This window comes from Lepisma saccharinum, chromosome 1, assembly GCF_977018435.1.
Source record: "Lepisma saccharinum chromosome 1, izLepSacc3.1, whole genome shotgun sequence".
NCBI classification, from domain to species: domain Eukaryota; kingdom Metazoa; phylum Arthropoda; class Insecta; order Zygentoma; family Lepismatidae; genus Lepisma; species Lepisma saccharinum.
This window is the reverse complement of record NC_139229.1, coordinates 103812239-103831493: the sequence shown is the minus strand read 5'-3', so window position 1 is coordinate 103831493 and position 19255 is coordinate 103812239. Positions and strand designations below refer to the sequence as shown.

At 39.8% G+C, this 19255-nt stretch overlaps 1 protein-coding gene across 1 annotated transcript in view; it reads left to right on the top strand.

The window, feature by feature from the left end:
• LOC145998900 (uncharacterized) overlaps nucleotides 1–18352 on the top strand; it is a 94970-nt gene extending 76618 nt beyond the window's left edge. Inside the window, exons 13-14 of the mRNA XM_083135644.1 lie at nucleotides 1960–2189; nucleotides 16166–18352. Coding sequence (XP_082991770.1) covers nucleotides 1960–2189; nucleotides 16166–16178 — 243 coding nt within the window. The 3' untranslated portion in view covers nucleotides 16179–18352. The remainder of the gene's footprint in view (nucleotides 1–1959; nucleotides 2190–16165) is intronic.
• The last annotated feature ends 903 nt before the right edge of the window (nucleotides 18353–19255 follow it).

Sequence of the window (19255 nt, the reverse complement as noted above, 5' to 3'; positions counted from 1 at the left end):
AGACCATTCACCAAACTTTTTAGACACAGAATGTATTGTGCATATATTTCCTGGAAAACGTGCATGGGATGCTAAAGTACATAGTTTATGTGTATAAAGGTATGAAATTATTAATATTTTAAATCAAAATTTTGGCAGTTTGACTGACAAGATATAGTCCCAATCAAAAATATATATTTTTTAAAGTTTATAAATCTTTTGTACTACGAGGGTCACTATTTACGAAGTATTCTCCTTTATGGTCAATACACTTTTGCATTCGTTTGAACCATTTGTCAAAACAGTTTTTCCAATCTTCTTGAGACACCTCCATAATATGGTTTTTGAAAGCATCAACGGCGTCTTCCGCCGATGAAAATTGTTGTCCACGCAATTTATTCTTGACATTCGGGAACAAGAAGAAGTCATTGGGTGCCAAATCAGGACTGTACGGCGGATGACCCATCAATTCGATTTTTTGACTGTTCATAAAGTCGGTTGTTAGACGAGATGTGTGACAGCTGGCATTGTCTTGATGAAGAATGATCCGACGGCGTTTGTTTGTTTTCCGTATTTGACCGAAGACCTCTGGCAAACAAATTGTTGTGTAGCATTCAGAGTTGACCGTTCTACGTTCCTCCAAAGGCACAGTTGCCACATGACCAGTTTTCCCGAAAAAACAGGCGACCATTTGTTTCGATGTGCTTCGAGTGCGAACAACTTTTGTTGGATTGGGTTCATCTTGAAACACCCATACAGTCGACTGCTGTTTACGTTCCGGCTCATATGCATATATCCATGATTCGTCACCTGTTACAATCTTATATACGTCTTTTGAAGCACCACGATTGTATTTATTGAGCATTTGTTTGCACCAATTGACACGAGCGTCTTTTTGAGTTTTTGTCAAATTGTGTGGGATCCCACGAGAACATACATTTCTCACAGCTAAATGATCATGTAATATTTGATATATGCTGGTGGAACTAATGCCTATGGTTGCCTCAATCTCACAGTATGTCACCTGACGATCTTGCAGTATTAGGTTTTGCACAGCATCAATGTTTTCTTGAACAACAACTGATTTTGGACGACCTTCGCGAATCTCGTCGGTGAGCGAATGGCGGCCACGATTAAATTCGTTATACCAGTGTTTCACAGTGGCAAAGGATGGCGCTTCATCGCCAAATGTGGAAGTAAGTTGATCGATGCACTCTTGTCTTGATAATCCACGTCGAAAATCGTAAAAAATCATCGCACGAAAATGTTCACGAGTTAATTCCATTTTATTGTTGTCACGCAATCTCCAAGGCAACATAAACAACACAAATGAAGCTATTGACAAAACATTTGAAGTACGTTATGGTCAATAATGCAGGGCCTCCCCGATGGCGCAGTGGTAGCGTCTTCGCCTTGTAATCAAGGGGTCCCGGGTTCGATACCCGGTGGAGGCATAAGTGGTTCGGATCCCACTTTAAACTGTAGGTCCAGTCCCAATTAGCCTTACTGTGCATAAAGTGGACTTAAAACAACAAATCAATCAATCAATAATGCCAGACGATTCCGTGCAAACGTCAAATCGCACCTAACTTCAATCAGTGTTGCGAAGGCTCAAAATATAAATAGTGGCCCTCGTACTTAGAATTGTTTCGATTTCCAAGTATTGGCATTGATATCTGTATTGAGTAAGTATTATCTGATACAACACGTCTGTTCCTCAATGACACATATCATCTGACGTCAGTGACCTATGATGTTGACTGATTATGTGGCTAGGCTGCAAAGTATCACCCTTTTTTTTCATCTAGTGTATGTTTCCTGTTTCATTTAGTTGTGACTACCCTCCCTTCTGTCATTTTACTTTGATTCAGATATTTGACCAGTACATTGGAATCATCGCACTGTTTATTTAAATGAAAATACAACTGCATACCAGTTACTGACACTGTTGACTGACTTTTTCTCTCTCTCTATCCACAGCGGCTAGAAGCACCTAAGACGCCAGCTGATTGCATCGAACCGCCATTCTTAAGAAATGCAGACATTACAGTGGATGGAGTGAGACAACGACTTAAACAAGTACTTAGATCCAAATTGAAGCCATTAACGCTGAGAGATTCTTCAGATGCTCAGTACAACAAATGGAAATCTCGTGTTCTGGAACTAGAACCAAGAACAGTAGTTTTTTACCTCACCTCATTGGCTCACAGGTATGCTGTTCCAAATATATCTTCTTAGGAATCAATACAGCTCCTGATAATGATTACTTGTTAATAAAGTGGAACTCGTTACTTTATTTTACATCTTCCTGCATTATATATTCAATCATGATGGTCGCAACATAGCAAAATGTTATAAATGTTTTTATATTTTCCTACATTTTAAGTTTATTCAGCGTAGTCCCCTGAAAAAAATGTCAAATCGAGGTTCCACTATTCACATATTTGTACTTTTGTAAATTTACCTGCTATGAACCATTGATTGATTGTGCCACTTTTGGCTAATTTGCGAAGCTGGGGATAAATGATGACATGATGAAATTGATGAAAGGACACTCACAATCATCCATGCCCAGGCCAGGATTGGACCCCTGGCATCTTAGCATAATGTTACCTGTTATGAACCATCAGTTGGTATAATGGAACTTTTTCCCCCTTTTATTAACTTTCATGTCAAAAGACATTCAAAATAAACAGGAGGTTGTGTAACGGTACCACGTTCTCTCTGGTCTGCTACAGTCTTTTTGTAACAAGGGGTGTTACGATGTCTATGCTGCACCAGCATATTTTGTAACAGGGATGGTATTTTCTCCTTGTAACAACTCAGTGAATGGTCTGGTCTTCAAAAATTGAATCGACAACCAAAATGATTCACTACAATACATTCTTAGAGAGCTGGCAAAACGAGGTCCATAGAAAAACAGATTCATAAACACGTACATATCCTAACTGCACAGATGTGCATAACGGAACTGGCCAAAACGTTGAAAATCGTCTAGTGCCCTGCTTTAGCGACTTCCGTAAGACATAAGAAATATACACAATTCCCATCATTGACACAGATCTGCCACACACACTACTTTGGATTGAAATATTAGTGGACTGAAATAATTGCATGCAAAGTCGATGGAATCTCTTTTCAAAATTTGCCTCAGCATAAAAAGTCGGATATAAATTATATATATATATATATAATTGTGCCTCTTCGCTTAGTAACGCCGATCTTTTTTCTTAAACTTGAAAATGCGACATAGATCGAGAAATATAGAATAATTTCTCTTCGTGTGGTAAGTGTTTACTGTCTCCTTCATCATTTTTATATATATATATATATATATATATATAAATCAAAGAAGGTAAAAGGAAACACTCACCGGACAGTAGAAAAATTCAAAATTTTCGCTAATTTCATAGCATCATCGGTGTGAGGAGAAATAGACGGAACCGGAAGTTGGGGCCCTGCAGAGTTGCCAGGTCCCCATCGAAGAAGAAGCGGTGCGTAGAACGAAAAAACACTGTTTCGTCACCAGGCTCGTCGTAAACTGTGAGTGTGTAGGATGAGTTGGGCGGGAGGGTGGGTGAGGGTTGGGCATTACTGGGTGGCCTTGTTCAGGCCAGGAGGAGTGGTTGCACTCATGGCCGATGTATAGGCTGGTTGGGGTAGGAGATGGATGATCGCTACCCGGAAGCAGTCGTTGAAACTGATGTTGTGGTGGTTGGTGTGGAGGGCGACAGTGAAGTCCAGGTTGTGAGTGGAGGAGCGGTGGTTATTGATGCGCATCAGGCTGGCTGCACTCTCCCCTTTCCACTCCCACCACAATTCACTCCCAAATCCACATGCCCTCTACTGCCCCTCCTCCAGCACCACTAATAGAACCGCACAAACACCAAAGCTGGACCCACAATTCTCGCACCTTGGTAAACAACCAGTCCACGGACAAACCCACCCCTACCAGACCCATGGTCACCAACGACCCTAACCGACCTCAACACAACCAAAGTGTACTAAATTTGTCCAACCACAATCTCACCCCTACCGAAATTGATATTCTATCCAAAGGCCTCACCTTCTCCCCCACAACTCCCCACAACCAATTCCGTCTCCTCTTCGATATCCACACCTTTGCCAGACACCTCAGATGGCAACACTTCTGGGCAAAAAACCCTTCCCCCCAGACCACAACCAATGAAACCCACTCAAGCCTCCTCCAATTTTGCCCACCATCTTCCCAAGACCCACCCCCCCTGCCCACCAACCACCCCCTGGAAAGATACATCACTGCCATAATCTCCACTATCACTGACAGCTCAATTCTTGACAACTTCCACAACAAACCCAACTTGAATCCCTCTCAAAATAAAGCCCTTCAAGATCTCCGCCAGAACCACCACATCAAAATCCTCCCAGCTGACAAGGGATCCACCACGGTGGTCTTGAACTCTCAAGATTACCTGGCGGAAGTCACTCGCCAGCTGGCCGACTCCTCCACCTACAAAACCACCACGGTCGACCTTTCAGCCACACACCTCAACAGAATCCAGGACTTTATCCACACCCGAGGTTCCCCGGAGGGCCTGACAGCCTCCACCATATCCATGCTCATCCCAGACAACCCCTGCACCGCCACTTTTTACCTGCTGCCCAAGATCCATAAACCTGCAACCCTGGCAGACCCATTGTGTCCAGTTACAATTCACCTTCTGAAAGAATCTCAGCCTTTGTCGACTACCACCTCCAGCCTCTTGTTAAAGCTCTGCCCTCCTACCTCTGGGACACCAGCCACTTCCTTCAGAAAATTAACACTCTCCCACCATGGAAACCTCCATCCACATCAAACCTACCAACCATATGCAATACCTACACTTCTTCAGCTCCCATCCTTTCCACACCAAGAAAGCCATCCCATTCTCCCTGGCGCTCAGAGGTCAACACCTCAGCCACCTCCCGACAGAACTATAACCTCCGCTTACACCAAGCCTTGACCAACCGTGGATATCCTTCCACCCTGGTCACCAAACAAATATCCCGAGCTGCTTCATACACTCCCACCAAGAAACCTGCCACCAATCCCCCTGCACTTGTCACCCAATATCACCCCCACCTCAACAAAATCAGACACACTCTACGTTCCCTCCTTCCCATCCTGCACGGTGATCCTGACACCAGAAATATCTTCCCCGACAAGCCCAGAGTTGTCTTCAAATGCCCTCCCAATCTCCAAAACATCCTGGTCCACCACAATCCACCTACTCACAACCAACTCGCACCTGCCCACAAATGCAACTGCCCAAGGTGCAAAACCTGCCCCATATTTGTCACTTCCCGCACCCTCCAGATCCACACTGCCACCGGCAAATTCACCCTCTACCCCAAAGGAACCTGCAACAGCTCTAACCTAATTTATATCCTCACGTGCAACATCTGCGGGAGCTTCTACCTGGGGGAAACATCCACAGCCCTGAACCTCCGCATCAACAAGCACCACTCCTCTACCCAAAACCTGGACTTTGCTGTTGCCATTCACACCAATCACCACAATATTCCTTTTAATGACTGCTTCCAAGTAGCGATCGTCCACTCCTTGCCCCAATCCACCAACACCTCAATACGTAGAAGATGGGAGAGGGCCTACATATCGACCATGAATGCAACCACACCTCCAGGCCTGAACAAGGCCACCCAGTAATGCCCCTCATCCCCTATCCTCACCCTCACCACCACCTTTCCCCCCCCCCCCACCACTCAGTTTTCGACAAGCCAGGCGAAAGAACTAAAAAAAAAATTTGTGGTACTGTCAACACTTTTTTTCCTTCAGGACCTGGCAAAACTGCAGGTCATGCTTACTCTTCCCTCTAGTCACTTAATTATACAACGTCTCTCTACTCCTGAAGATGTGATACCATCACGAAAATTTGAATTTTTTTACACAGATAAACTATGATTGACTTCAATAAATATACTCTTTATATTATTCTCTGTCTGATTCAACGCACAATAGATTATAAGGCATAAATTGTATCAGGAACATTTTGTGATCCTATTTTAACGATAACCAAGTGTGTCTTAAAATTATGCTGCTCATAAATTCCTAATTTAATTTTTAAGGTTTTGCCCTGATGTGAAATATTATATAGTATATACAAAAATGACTTGGTCTACTCACCAAAAATAAGACAGGCATTCATACACTCACTCTCTCCAAACACAATTTACATAGATGTGAAATATACTTAACAATTGAACACTTCACTGTACTCACATTCTTCAATCATTTCACCATTGTGTTTCTAGCACGTCGTCGCTATTAATCCAGGTAATAAACAAAACGACGATGCTATAATGAAACATTCATGTATTATTTCAAACTGAAGTTTTAAATAATTGAAGAATCTGTGCAACGAAAGTGTTGTTCACTGTTCACATTTAATGCCACGCCAAAAAAAACTACTTGACAAGCACTTTGTATGCTGGTTTGAGTGGCAACTTCCTTCCAACCTTATCACGTGCATAGCAGTAAGGTGGATTCATGCAGGCGATGGCGAGTATTGGAGGGGAGGTAACACTGGTGTATCCGTACACACACACTAATCCAGGACAAAGGCGAGACAAGGGACTTGATACATGGTTTTCCGTGAAAGAACTTCACGTACTTCGGTGAATGAAAAGGCACATGTGCAAGCTAGTTCTCGATTTGATAGCCATCTATCGGGAAGCCAGTCTGCACATATAAACATAAATCGGCAATGATTTCTAAAATATGCACTGGTGTCACAATTCTCACTCTCTTGCACACTTTAGTAGCGAGTGAGGCCATGGTGAACGGATAATAAATTAATGTTTTTTTTTTATTCCGTTCACCACATTTGGCATGTGTGGGCATGTTTTGCCGATTTGTGAAACAAGATTGCTTCTTCTGCAAATCTATCACTATCTTCAATAATAATAGGAAATCACTTCTCACGTGTACAGCTTTATGGAAAATTACATCATTTACATTGTATTAATTGAGGAGGTAAACTATTTGGATTCTTCGTAGAACATTTGCAATTTTATATAATTCATTATCAATATATTATAGGAAGGATATATGTATACTCAAAATCTGCAAATATTGTTACTGTAATGCTGCAGTTATGATGGTGTGTGTTGGAACAGAGTTTGTTGATTCTTTATCAAGGAACATGTGAAATTTGTCAACATTCAAACAGAATGTGTGCACCATGCAGTGTGTTTATAGCTTGCAGGCTGTAATCCATTTCAAGGCTACACAATCAACACAGGTGACTATTGCGACATGCTTAATAAATTGCATCATCGTCCAAACCAGAAGTGATCGGGCATGCTTAACCCTAAATTGGATGGGTAATAAAAAGTAAAGTAAGCGGACAGGTTGGGTCTCTCAGACCCAAAGTGAAATATTCGATTTAGAAATTTATAAAAAACTTTATTTCAATTTTACTACTACAAGTGTATAATATACAGGTGGCTCAAAAAGTCACTTAACACCCTCGGTACAAGGCCACTGCAGCGCGCAACGTGGAAATGGTGATGACCAATCGTTGCCAGGCCAAGGGGGAACCACATTGATGCCACCCGCACGGTCGGTGGCCATCTTGATGACCGCCATCTTGAATTCAACTTCAGAATTTTAAATGGGAAGGGGGTGATATGATATATCAAATCAGGCTAGAATTTCACGAGAAATGCAATGGTGAAGGTTTTTCGACATATCTTTAACCAGTAAAAAGTTATGATTGAATTATTGTACCAATTTGCTACTTTTCGAGGTGTTAGAAAAATGCCTTAAAATTTGTTTCGCGCATCGGTAATGCATCAAGATCAAAGTGATGTCTAGGGAGAGCAATTTTCATGCCATTGCACACAATTTTAATCGGATACATCCACGAAGAGCTGTTCATTATGAATAGTTGTCACGAACAATTTACAGTGTGATGCTTCTATTGAATTAAAAGTCCTTCACAGTGACAAGGCTAATGTTTATGTTCATAAGGAAGTTCATAAACAGAATATGCGACCCTTGTCATCTGATAACTAACTTTGGACAGAAACTGCTTCACAACGTTCCCATAGTGTTCTGGTGTTCCTCCCTATTAAAAAAAAACTCTGTAAAATGTACCTTCTTCCATAAGCAAGGATGAAAAAACCTGTTTATTTAACAAATCTAAGTAGCCCTAAGCATTTAAGATTCCGTTGATGAAAAATTGACTAACCAATCGTGTTCCACACAGCACGCCACACCATTAACTTACCAGCACTAACCATTCAGCTTTGATCTGTCGAAAATGTTTTATCAGATAAAAAGGATTGAATATTCTGTTTATGAACTTCCTTATGAACATAAACATTAGCCTTGTCACTGTGAAAGACTTTTCATTTAATGGAAGCATCACATCGTAATTGTTCGCGACAACCATTCATAATGCGCAGCTCTTCGTGGATGTATCTGATTAAAATCGTGTGCAATGGCAGGCAAACCTCTCTCTCTAGACATCACTTTGATCTCGATGCATTACCGATGCGCTAAACAAATTTTAAGGCATTTTTCTAACACCTCAAAAAGGAGCAAATTGGTACAATAATTCAGTCATAACTTTTTAATGGTTAAAGATACGTCGAAAAAATCTTCACCATTGCATTTCTCGTGAAATTCTAGCCTGATTTGATATATCATATCACCCCCTTCCCATTTAAAATTCTGAAGTTGAATTCAAGATTGCGGACATCAAGATGGCTGCCGACCGCACGGGTGGCGTCAATGCGGTTCCCCCTTGGCCTGATAACGATTAGTCATCACCATTTCCACGTTGCGTGCTGCAATGGCCTTGTACCGAGGGTGTTCAGTGACTTTTTGAGCCACCCTGTAGATCATAATATTGTTTTAGACAAAAATTTCATTTTGGGTCTGTGAGACCCAATCCATTTGCTTACGTTACTTTTTTCCACCAGAAGTCACTCTCCAAAAGTTCATCAATTTCTTCTTCTTTCGGAAAACGTATCTACAGTCGGAAAAATTCTTCAAGAAATCTCTTTTTTGGCTTTCACATACAAATAAATTTTATGTCCTTCTATTCTTTTGTTTTCTATTAGCCTACACATTCATACAAGTGGCAGGATATTACCTAGTCGTATCATAAATACTGACATAAAGTTTGAGGCAGTGTGTACAACCGGTTTTCAAGGTCGCGGCCAACCTTCCTGTGCAAGAGGCTGGAGTGGGCCATTGTGAGTTGAGCTGTCATAGAGGAAGTGTGTTCGTAAAAGTGTAGCTTTGGAGTGGGGCGATTACGAAAATCGTGTGGCAGTAATAGCGCTTCATAAAGTGGGTCAAACAGCCCCCATGATATTCAGAACACTTAAAAAGTTGAATATCAGCAAATCTTTCGTGTATCGGACCATCAAGCGATTCACAGAGACTGGGACAGTTGATGATCGCCCAAGGCAAGGCCACCCACGCAGCGTACGAACCAAAAAGTTAGTGCAAGCAGTGGCAGCCCGTATTCGGAGAAATCCTGTACGAAAGCAGGCAGTGCTTGCTCGTGAGCTGAACATTCCCAAAATGTCAGTGTCTCGTGTGTTAAGAAGTGACTTGGGGTTGAAGGCTTACCGGTGAAGTACAGGTCACTTCCTCAATGCACATCTGAAAGAGCAGAGGGTGATAAAAGCAAAATGCCTCCTGCAGCGTTACGCCAACAATGGCCACAGGAAAATTCTTTTCACAGATGAAAAGATATTCAACATTGAGGAAACTTTCAATCGCCAAAATGACCGGGTGTATGCGTCAACATCCCACGAAGCTCGGGAGAAAGCCCCGAAGATCCAGAGGAGGTCATCATCCGGCCTCAGTCATGGTTTGGTGGGGCGTGGCGTATGATGGCACCACCAAGCTGCATTTTTGTGAAAAAGGGGTGAAAACGTCAGCCAGAGTGTACGAAAATACTGTGTTGAACTCTGTTGTGAAGCCTTTGAGTGACACTTTGTTCAGGAACCAACATTGGACCTTCCAACAGGATTCCGCACCAGCCCATAAGGCACACTCTACCCAGGAGTGGCTCAAGAGCAATGTCCCGGACTTCATTGCTCCAGCTAATTGGCCCGCTAGCAGCCCTGACCTCAACCCGTTAGACTACAAATTGTGGTCAGTGCTTGAGGGCATGGTCTGTATGAGGAGGCATGCCAATATTGACAGTCTGAAACGGTCCCTGGTGAAGGCAGTGGCGACTTTCCCTACGGAGACAGTGTGTAATGCTGTAGATGAGTGGCCGCAGAGACTTCAGGCCTGTGTGAATGCCAAAGATGGCCATTTTGAAAAATGATTGGTGTTATGTGTTCCGTAGACCTGTAAGTAACCTATACAATCAGGACATTAAAGTATCTTTAACACTATCGTCATAATTCACTTTCAATGTTGTGTCAGTATTTATGATATGACTAGGTATATCAATGGTTTCTGTAAATAATATTATATGTTTCTTCTTCTTATGCAAAGGTTGGTTTCTCATTTGAACTATATATAATTTTATCAATGACTTCAAAGCTTATTCTGATGTAGCGAACAATATTATAAGGGTATTATTATTGTTGAAGTTTCTGTTGCAACATTTTTGGCTTTATTTGTTGTTGCGAAACAAACAGTGGATATCTGTGAATTGAGAAGGTACAGCTGTATTCTGAACACTTGTTAGTGGGATTTGAAAATTGAAAGTGGAAGGAGAGACTTCATGTCGTCGTGACATGGCTTGGACAGCAGAGGACTGGGAATCAGTGATGTTTTCTGATGAATCAACGTTTAGTCAGTTTTTCCATTATAATAAATATGTAAGACGCCCCAAAAACAAAAGGTATGACCAACGTTATGTCGTTCCTACTGTGAAACAAGCAGAAAAAGTGATGGTCTGGGGTTGTATTTCCGCAAAAGGACGTGATTCACTATGGATAATACCAAGGAACACTACCATAAATGGAGAGGTGTATCTACAGATCATTCAACAGAAGCTTCCAGCTGTTATGGACATTCATCAGTATACTTATTTTCAACAAGATGGTACAGTACTAAGAAAGTGAAATCATGGCTAACCTCGCGTGACTACCAGTTGCTCCATCCATGGCCAGGCAGTTCACCAGATCTAAACAGCATAGAAAATGCATGGTCCATCATGAAGATGAAGGTCTCGGAGAAGTCCCCAACGTCATACAATGACCTGGTACAAAAAATAAAGGAAGTATGGGTCATTTAAATTATGTCAGATTACTGTCAACGCTTGGCGCACTCTATGCTCAAACAGATATCGGAAGTGTTAAAAAACAAAGGACATGCTACAAAATACTAGAGTATGGAAATTATGATAATCTGTATCTATATTTGTTCAAGTAATCTTATAGTATACATTTTAAAAATGAAATGTAAAATTTCATCAATTAAAAAGTATGAATGATTGAATATTTTGATGATTTTCCAGACTTTTGGCCACCACTGTAGTTTCATGAACTTGCACCAAAAAAAAAAAAAAAAAAAAAAAAAAACCTTGAGTGGATGGGCTGGGTATCCTAATAAATAGACCCAGACAGAGTTTCAACACATGTAACAGAATAGCTGATGCAATGGCAGTCTCGATGATACAACTAGTGACATCTACAGAATGTAAACCAAAGGTACTGAGAGCGACAGCATAGTATGTTGAAAACTTTATCGGGGATTCAGAGAAATATTACCACCTGGGTCTGTCGCATCCGTTCTAGGGTTAACCAGGGTGTTCTGTTGATTAATGACAACGCCTGCCTACACACTGTCACTGCAAAGCAAGATCTCATCATGTCATTTTGCTCTGAACAACTGAAATCATCTCACCTACATCCCAGACATAGATACAAGTGTTCTTTATGTGTTCCTGCATGTGAAATCCATCCTTGCTGGATAGTGGTTCCATGGAAACAATGAGTATCATCCTATGGTAATGGGATATAAAAACTGGCACAAGTGCCTCAACAATAGTAGTAATTATTATGTCAAAAAGTAGTGTATGGTATGCATATCATAAGTGCAATGTATACATACTGATAATGTGCTGATTGCTCACAATTAAATACAAACTAAAGGTTAAAAGATTAAAAATCAGTAACTTACGTGTGTGAGCATGAGATTTATCAAACTACGTTTCGAAGGTTATACTACCTCCTTCCTCAGGTTGAAACGATGTTTTCAGACACCTGACATGGTGCCTCGTCGAGAAAGTGATGGTTGAGGATTTAGGTTAAAATGGTATAGGAGAGACACTTTCTAAAAAAAGAATGTAAAATACACATACTAAAACCGCGCAATACTCCATAAAAACAAAAGAACGTTCAAAGCTGATGACGGCGAACTGTCGATCGGTGCTCGGGGTAGGCGAATGCACGGTGTCAGCTCATACCTGGAGAAGGAAAACTCCTCCCCCCCAGTCTTTCCAAAACTGGGGCTCGTGAGTCACCATTCCAAGGTGAATTCAACTTCCACCTCTGCGGCTTTCCTTACCTCAGGGGTAACATGGAAGCCCATCTCGTCTCTACTCCCGGCGGCTTTATCCCATTTTTTAAAAAAATTTTATCCAGCGGTCTTCCAAATTCCAAATATGGGGGGGGGGGGGGGGGGGTAAAATACTATGGAAGATACGTAGATGACATCCTCATCATAGGGAATGAAACCAAACTTGATAGCATTTTCAACCAATTGGACAAGCAAGATCCCAGAATTGGTTTTACCAGAGAAGATCTGGCCAACGGAAAGATTCACTTTCTAGACTTGTGCCTTACTAAAACTGGACAACGGATTGTAACCGGGGTCTTTCATAAACCGTTGGCTGGCAAGCTGTACCTCCGTAAGAGATCCCAACATTCGAATAGAACTAAGTTAAATGTTTTTAACTTTTTCATTCGCACCGAAAGACTGTGCAATGACGAAAAAGAGAAAGAAAAAGAAGAAGAATGGATAAAGAAGGTGGGTATAAAGAATGGATATACAATCTGCGACATGGAAAAAGTAGCTAGGAAAGCAAAAAAGATTGTTAGACAAGAACTATCACAAAAGGATAAAGTTGAAGATGAAGATAAAACGGAGGTAGGAAATGGTGAAAAGAACACATATTTTGTCGGGATTCCATATTTTAAGGGTGTTCCCAAGAAAATTGAAAAATCCGTAAGGGGATACGGGATAAAATGTGGTGTGAGAGCACCTCGGAGCATTGAAAAACACTTCACGTTTTATAAGAAAGGGAGGGGAGATAGGGGCAATAACCCTGAAGAGCAAAAGGGAGTGTACAGGATAGTATGTGAATGCGGAAAGGAATACGTGGGACAGACCGGGAGGAGTATGCAAATTAGGTGGGGCGAGCGCGATAAAGATGTAAAGGAGGGTATACCCAAGACAGGATTGTCTGAACACGTATTAGTTAACCGGCATAAGATCGCCAAAAGAGAAGTCATTAGGAAGATTAACAATAAATTGGACAGGAATGTGTATGAGGCAGCCTACATATGCGCGGATAATAGGAATAAACTCAATAGGGATGATGGGAATTTGGAAGACGGCTGGATAAACTTTTTTAAAAAATGGGATAAAGCCGCCGGGAGTAGAGACGAGATGGGCTTCCATGTTACCCCTGAGGTTAGGAAAGCCGCTGAGGTGGAAGTTGAATTCACCTTCGATTGGTGACTCACGGTCCCCAGTTGAGGAAAGACTGGGGGGGAGGAGTTTTCCTTCTCCAGGTATGAGCTGACACCGTGCATTTGCCTACCCCGAGCACCGATCGGCAGTTTGCCGTCATCAGCTTTGAACGTTCTTTTGTTTTTATAGAGTATTGCGCGGTTTTAGTATGTGTATTTTACATTCTTTTTTTAGAAAGTGTCTTTCCTATACCATTTTAACCTAAATCCTCAACCATCACTTTCTCGACGAGGCACCATGTCAGGTGTCTGAAAACATCGTTTCAACCTGAAGAAGGAGGTAGTATAACCTTCGAAACGTAGTTTGATAAATCTCATGCTCACACATGTAAGTTACTGATTTTTAATCTTTTAACCTTTAGTTTGTTAAGTGCAATGTAAATGGTTTGTAAATATTTTATTTCTGGATAACCTACTTATACCTGTACTTTTATCAGTTAGGGGTGGTACGTATTGTTTGGTTACCTTGTAGATTATGATCTTTTTAGTGTAAAATTTTGTTTCATATTTATTAAAGGACAGCTTATTATGTTTGGGGGGAGGAGGGGCAGTGGAAGTTTTATGTTTTCCATAGAACTGAGACTAAAGAACTTCTATGCAATAGACTGTATGTGGGAAAATCCAAGAACATGAAAGAGTTTTACAGTATTTGGCATGGTGGATGTTTTGTATGGTCAGTGAAAGGTGGGAAATTTGCTTGTTTTATTTTGTATTGTGCTCAATTGATGAAACACACTCAGAATAAAATTTCATCAGCTTCTAACTTCATCGCATTGTCATTCTCACCAAAAAGTCCACTTTATGCACAGATAGGCTAATTGGAATACCTTGAGTATAAAGTGATGACTTTACCACTATGCTATCATGGAAGCTTGTTTTACCTGCTTCATCCTCATTTATATTTAACAGTTGGGCTGAAAAGTTCGTAGGCTAACATAGTAAAAAATATTTTTTTGACAAAATTCGATTTTATTATTCAATATAGTTGCCTTTGAGGGCGATACAACGATTATAGCGGTCATACAATTTTTCGATGCCATTTTTATAGTACGATTTCTCTTTAGCCTCAAAATAGGCCTCAGTTTCGACGATTTCCTCTTCATCAGTGCTAAATTTCTTTCCAGCGAGCATTCTTTTAAGGTCTGCAAACAGAAAAAAGTCACTGGGGGCCAGATCTGGAGAATATGGTGGATGGGGAAGCAATTCGTAGTCTAATTCATATAATTTTGCCATCGTTTTAATTGATTTGTGACACGGTGCATTGTCTTGATGAAACCACTTTTTTCTTCTTCAAATGGGGCCGTTTTTTCGTGATTTCATCCTTTAAACGCTCCAACAACGCTATGTAATAATCGCTGTTGATGGTCTGGCCCTTTTTGAGGTAATTGATGAATATAATGCCATGCGCATCCCAGAATACTGATGCCATAACCTTGCCAGCCGACTGTTGCGTCTTTCCACGCCTTGGATTTGGTTCATCACGTGCAGTCCACTCGGCTGACTGTCGATTGGACTCTGGAGTGTAGTTACGGAGCCATGTTTCATCCATTGTAATATATCGACGGAAAAATTCGTGTTTATTACGGTTGAATATCGCTAAACATTGCTCCGAATCATCAAAACGTTGTTGCTTTTGATCGATTGTGAGCACGCGCGGCACCCATTTTGCACACAGCTTTCGCATGTTCAAATATTCATGCACAATATGTCCAACACGTTCCTTTGATATTTTTAAAGTCTCAGCTATCTCGATGAACTTCACTTTACGATCATTTAAAATTATTTTGTGGACTACTTTTTTGATGTTTTCGTCGGTAACAGCCTCTTTGGGGCGTCCACTGCGTGCATCGTCTTCGATGCTCATTTCGCCTCGTTTAAATTTAGCAAACCTCTTCTCAACGGTTGATTTTCCTGGTGCAGAGTCCGAATAATGTTTATCAAGCCAAGCCTTGGCTTCAACAGTATTTTTTTTCGCCAAAAAGCAATGCTTTATTAACACACGAAATTATTTTTTATCCATTTTTTCACAATAACAAAAGCTGCTTCACTCACAATGCTATATCTCACGAACTAATTATCCGGCAGCTGTGAAATTTATACACGTATCTTTTGAAGGTTAGTACTAAGTAAAAATCACATGGATTTAATTCTAGTAACGCCATCTATGAGTCAGCCTATGAACTTTTCAGCCCAACTGTTACATGTATGAATAGTTGCAATTTCATCTAAATGTGTGAATTAAGCATGCAGTAATGTTGTAGAGTAATATATTTTTCTGTATGAATAACGTGTTAAAGAATTAATACTGAGAGCTTTGCACTTTGCTTCCATACTTGAAAGATTCACATTGCAGTACTTACAGTGGATGTATTAACAATCCCACAGTTTTGATGAAATGAAGACACTACCATTGACTGATTTATATAGTTCTATGTGCAGCTGTTGCATTATATGTTTCCTTTCTTTTCAGCTCTGTCTCGTAGTGATCTAAGAAGTAGTGATGATATAACTTCATGCCGTGCCTTCCGTTGTTGTACGTGTACATGGGAACATTCATCCTTTTGAATCCAGGTTAAGTCTTGATTAGAATTCAAGAACGAAGAGACACAAGAAGTGAAAGTTCTTTTTCCTTTCTTTCAAATTTAATATGCCTTGTAAATCTGCATTATTTTTTCATTCTTTCATTTTTTAAACATTTCTTCTGTTGTACGTACATAGCAAAACATACACGAGAATTGTTACCTGCTAAATGGAAAGAAAATGGCACTGAACCTTTGGGGCATTCAATTCTGCCACTTTTTTTTGGCAGTTTCCTCAGTATATGCCTGAGAAAGGTGACGAAATTGATCACATACCAAACTTTTACATGGAACAATGACTGTTGTGTAGAATAGATTATATCTTGCATGTACCTACCAAGCCAATATATTTAGAAATAAGCACTCTATACATATGTATGTTCCTAACAAACAGGAACCAGTCATGGTGTGATTCCCTGTTAATGTATCTGTAATAAGATTATTTTGTTGCTTCAGAGAAAACTTTGGAATTAAAAGTTGGCAATGTTTACTTGTAAATGTTTCAATCACTATGTAGTGGTTATAAACAGCACATTGATTATTTTATGACGGCAATATTTCACAAACTACTTCTTTGCATTATGAGACCTTGTGGAAAGACACGTGGGAGACCCCGGTTCGATTCCTAGGGTGGGTGATCTAAGGTCGGGAATTTTCCAGCCTTGTTCCTGCATGAAGCAAATCTGTGGCTCACCCAGCCTCAAATCAATGGGGAACCTGGATCACATCACCTCCAAAATGGCTAACATCAAGAATGTGTGGGGCCCTACCCTCACATACCCTAAATGTGCCTTCATGGCATGGTGCTATATGCATGGGGAACTTTACCTTACCTTAGTGGAATTGGAAACCACAAGAAAGGAAAACTTCTGTATTTCACAGTTTGTTGAAATAGTTCCAAGATGGTTAATCATGAAAACAATTAAGTATATTTTGGAACTGATTCAACAATCTGTGTTTTTTTCTTATTTAACTGGGTCTGATGATGCGAACGTAAAGTTTGTGAAGCATTACTTACTATAAAATCATCACTGTGCTGTTTATAAGGGTATAGTGAATAATAATGTATTTTCCATTGTTCAAGTTTCAATCCTACTTCAAATTGAAGCTAAGCAAAGACTGTGGTAATGCAAAGTTTTTATTGAAAGCTGGGAATAGATCTTGCGAGAAAGTTCGTTAGATTATAGAACCAACAGGAAGGATTTCAGATCAATCTGCTTGAATTTGAATAATTATATTTAATTCTACTGTGATAAAATGTGTTTTTCTCCAGGTTGATTTTTTAATGTTGGCTCTGTTCCACCCCACAAGCAAGAAATATTGTATTATTCCAAAACTAGGCAGTGTTATTCACATTTTTCAACTTTCATGAATGCATATGTGCATTGCTATAAATAATTGTTCTGCTAATTATGTTTGAAGTATTTTGTATTCCACATTATAAATATGAAAATTCTTGGCGAGTGTTGCATTACCACACTCACTGTGATAAAACAAAGATAAAAAAACAACAAATATACCTGTGCGAGTTAATGTGCAGATAAAATCCATTTCAGTCTTTGTATAAAAAATGGAAACAATCAGTGTAATGGTTAATTAGTTTATTATTAATGAAGTGTTTTTTTTTTCATTTACTTGTACTTTTTTTTTAAGATACTTGTACAAAAGTGATCCTAATTGCAAAATATCACTCCCTCTTCATTCATATACCATGCATTTACTTGTTGAATGTTGTTCTACTAAATGCCGTCATGTGGTACTTGAGAAGAAAGATATTCCGTATTGAGGAATTTAATTCACGAGACACAATATATCATTGTTATCACTTGTCTTGATACAGATATGTTGAATGAAATTTTGTAATCATAATAGAGCAACTGAGTAGATATGTAAAGATGTTACTTTTTGTGCCAACATTTGTTACATGGTAATTGTTCATTTCCTCGTGCTTGAAGTGTTAGAAAGCACAGCTGTGTAAATAAAATATATTACAGTGAATTTTTCACCCTATTATTATTTTTCTTGTACTATACTTTGAAGTTTATGTGGAACTCAAAGTGCAAACAAATGTACAACAATAAAGGTATATTTTTTACTTTTGCATTGTCAGTTGTCTTTTACAAAATATTGTATCATTTTCCACAATTTTATAACTATGAGTAGGGACACTGATTTATGGTAAATAAAATTCATGAATTTTGCATTTAAAAAGTTACAATTTCGGTATATAAAAGTGGTGAAAAAAGATCATTTTGTTGAAAAAGCAGTAAATAAAAGTCAAAGTTAAGTAGTCTGCACCTACCTTTTATCAGTTAAAGTGTACACTTAGTTTATGAGTGGAACTTAAGTGATTTGGTACTTGTTATACAAGTTATAGTTGTCCCAGATATTTATAAATGTTAATATACTAGTTTTGTTTTAAAATATCCTAGTATCAGATATGAGATTATCAGAATATTAATCCTTAAGCCTTGGCTGGATGTTGAAAGAAATCCAAATTTCGAGGGTGTCGTTAGTTCTGTTCTAACAACAGTACCGAGGGAACACGAGGGAGGCGCTGACGTCGCTTTCAAGAAATTCTCCTTTATTCCAACAACAAACCCTCCCATATTCTTACCATGGTTACACAGTTTGAGCAACCCGACTCTCGCTGCTTTTACAATCTGGCAGGGAGGGGGAGAATTATATGGTCGTGCCCATTGGCCATTGACAAATGTGCCGGAACCCTGAAGAATAACTGTTTTCCTTTCCTTGGTAGAAAGAAAGCTTACACATCGTCCCTGTGAAGCTGCATGTTTATTTTTGTTTCCGTCGATACATTCATTTCGTTACAGTAAAATGGCCAACTAACATAGATTATGTAGTAAAATAGCTAAAATATAAATTCTCTGCTTTGGAATTAGGATTCTGTTGTTACTGGTCTCGTTCAAGAAACTACACACTTTGTGTTATCAGGGCCTCCCCGATGGCGTAGTGGTGAC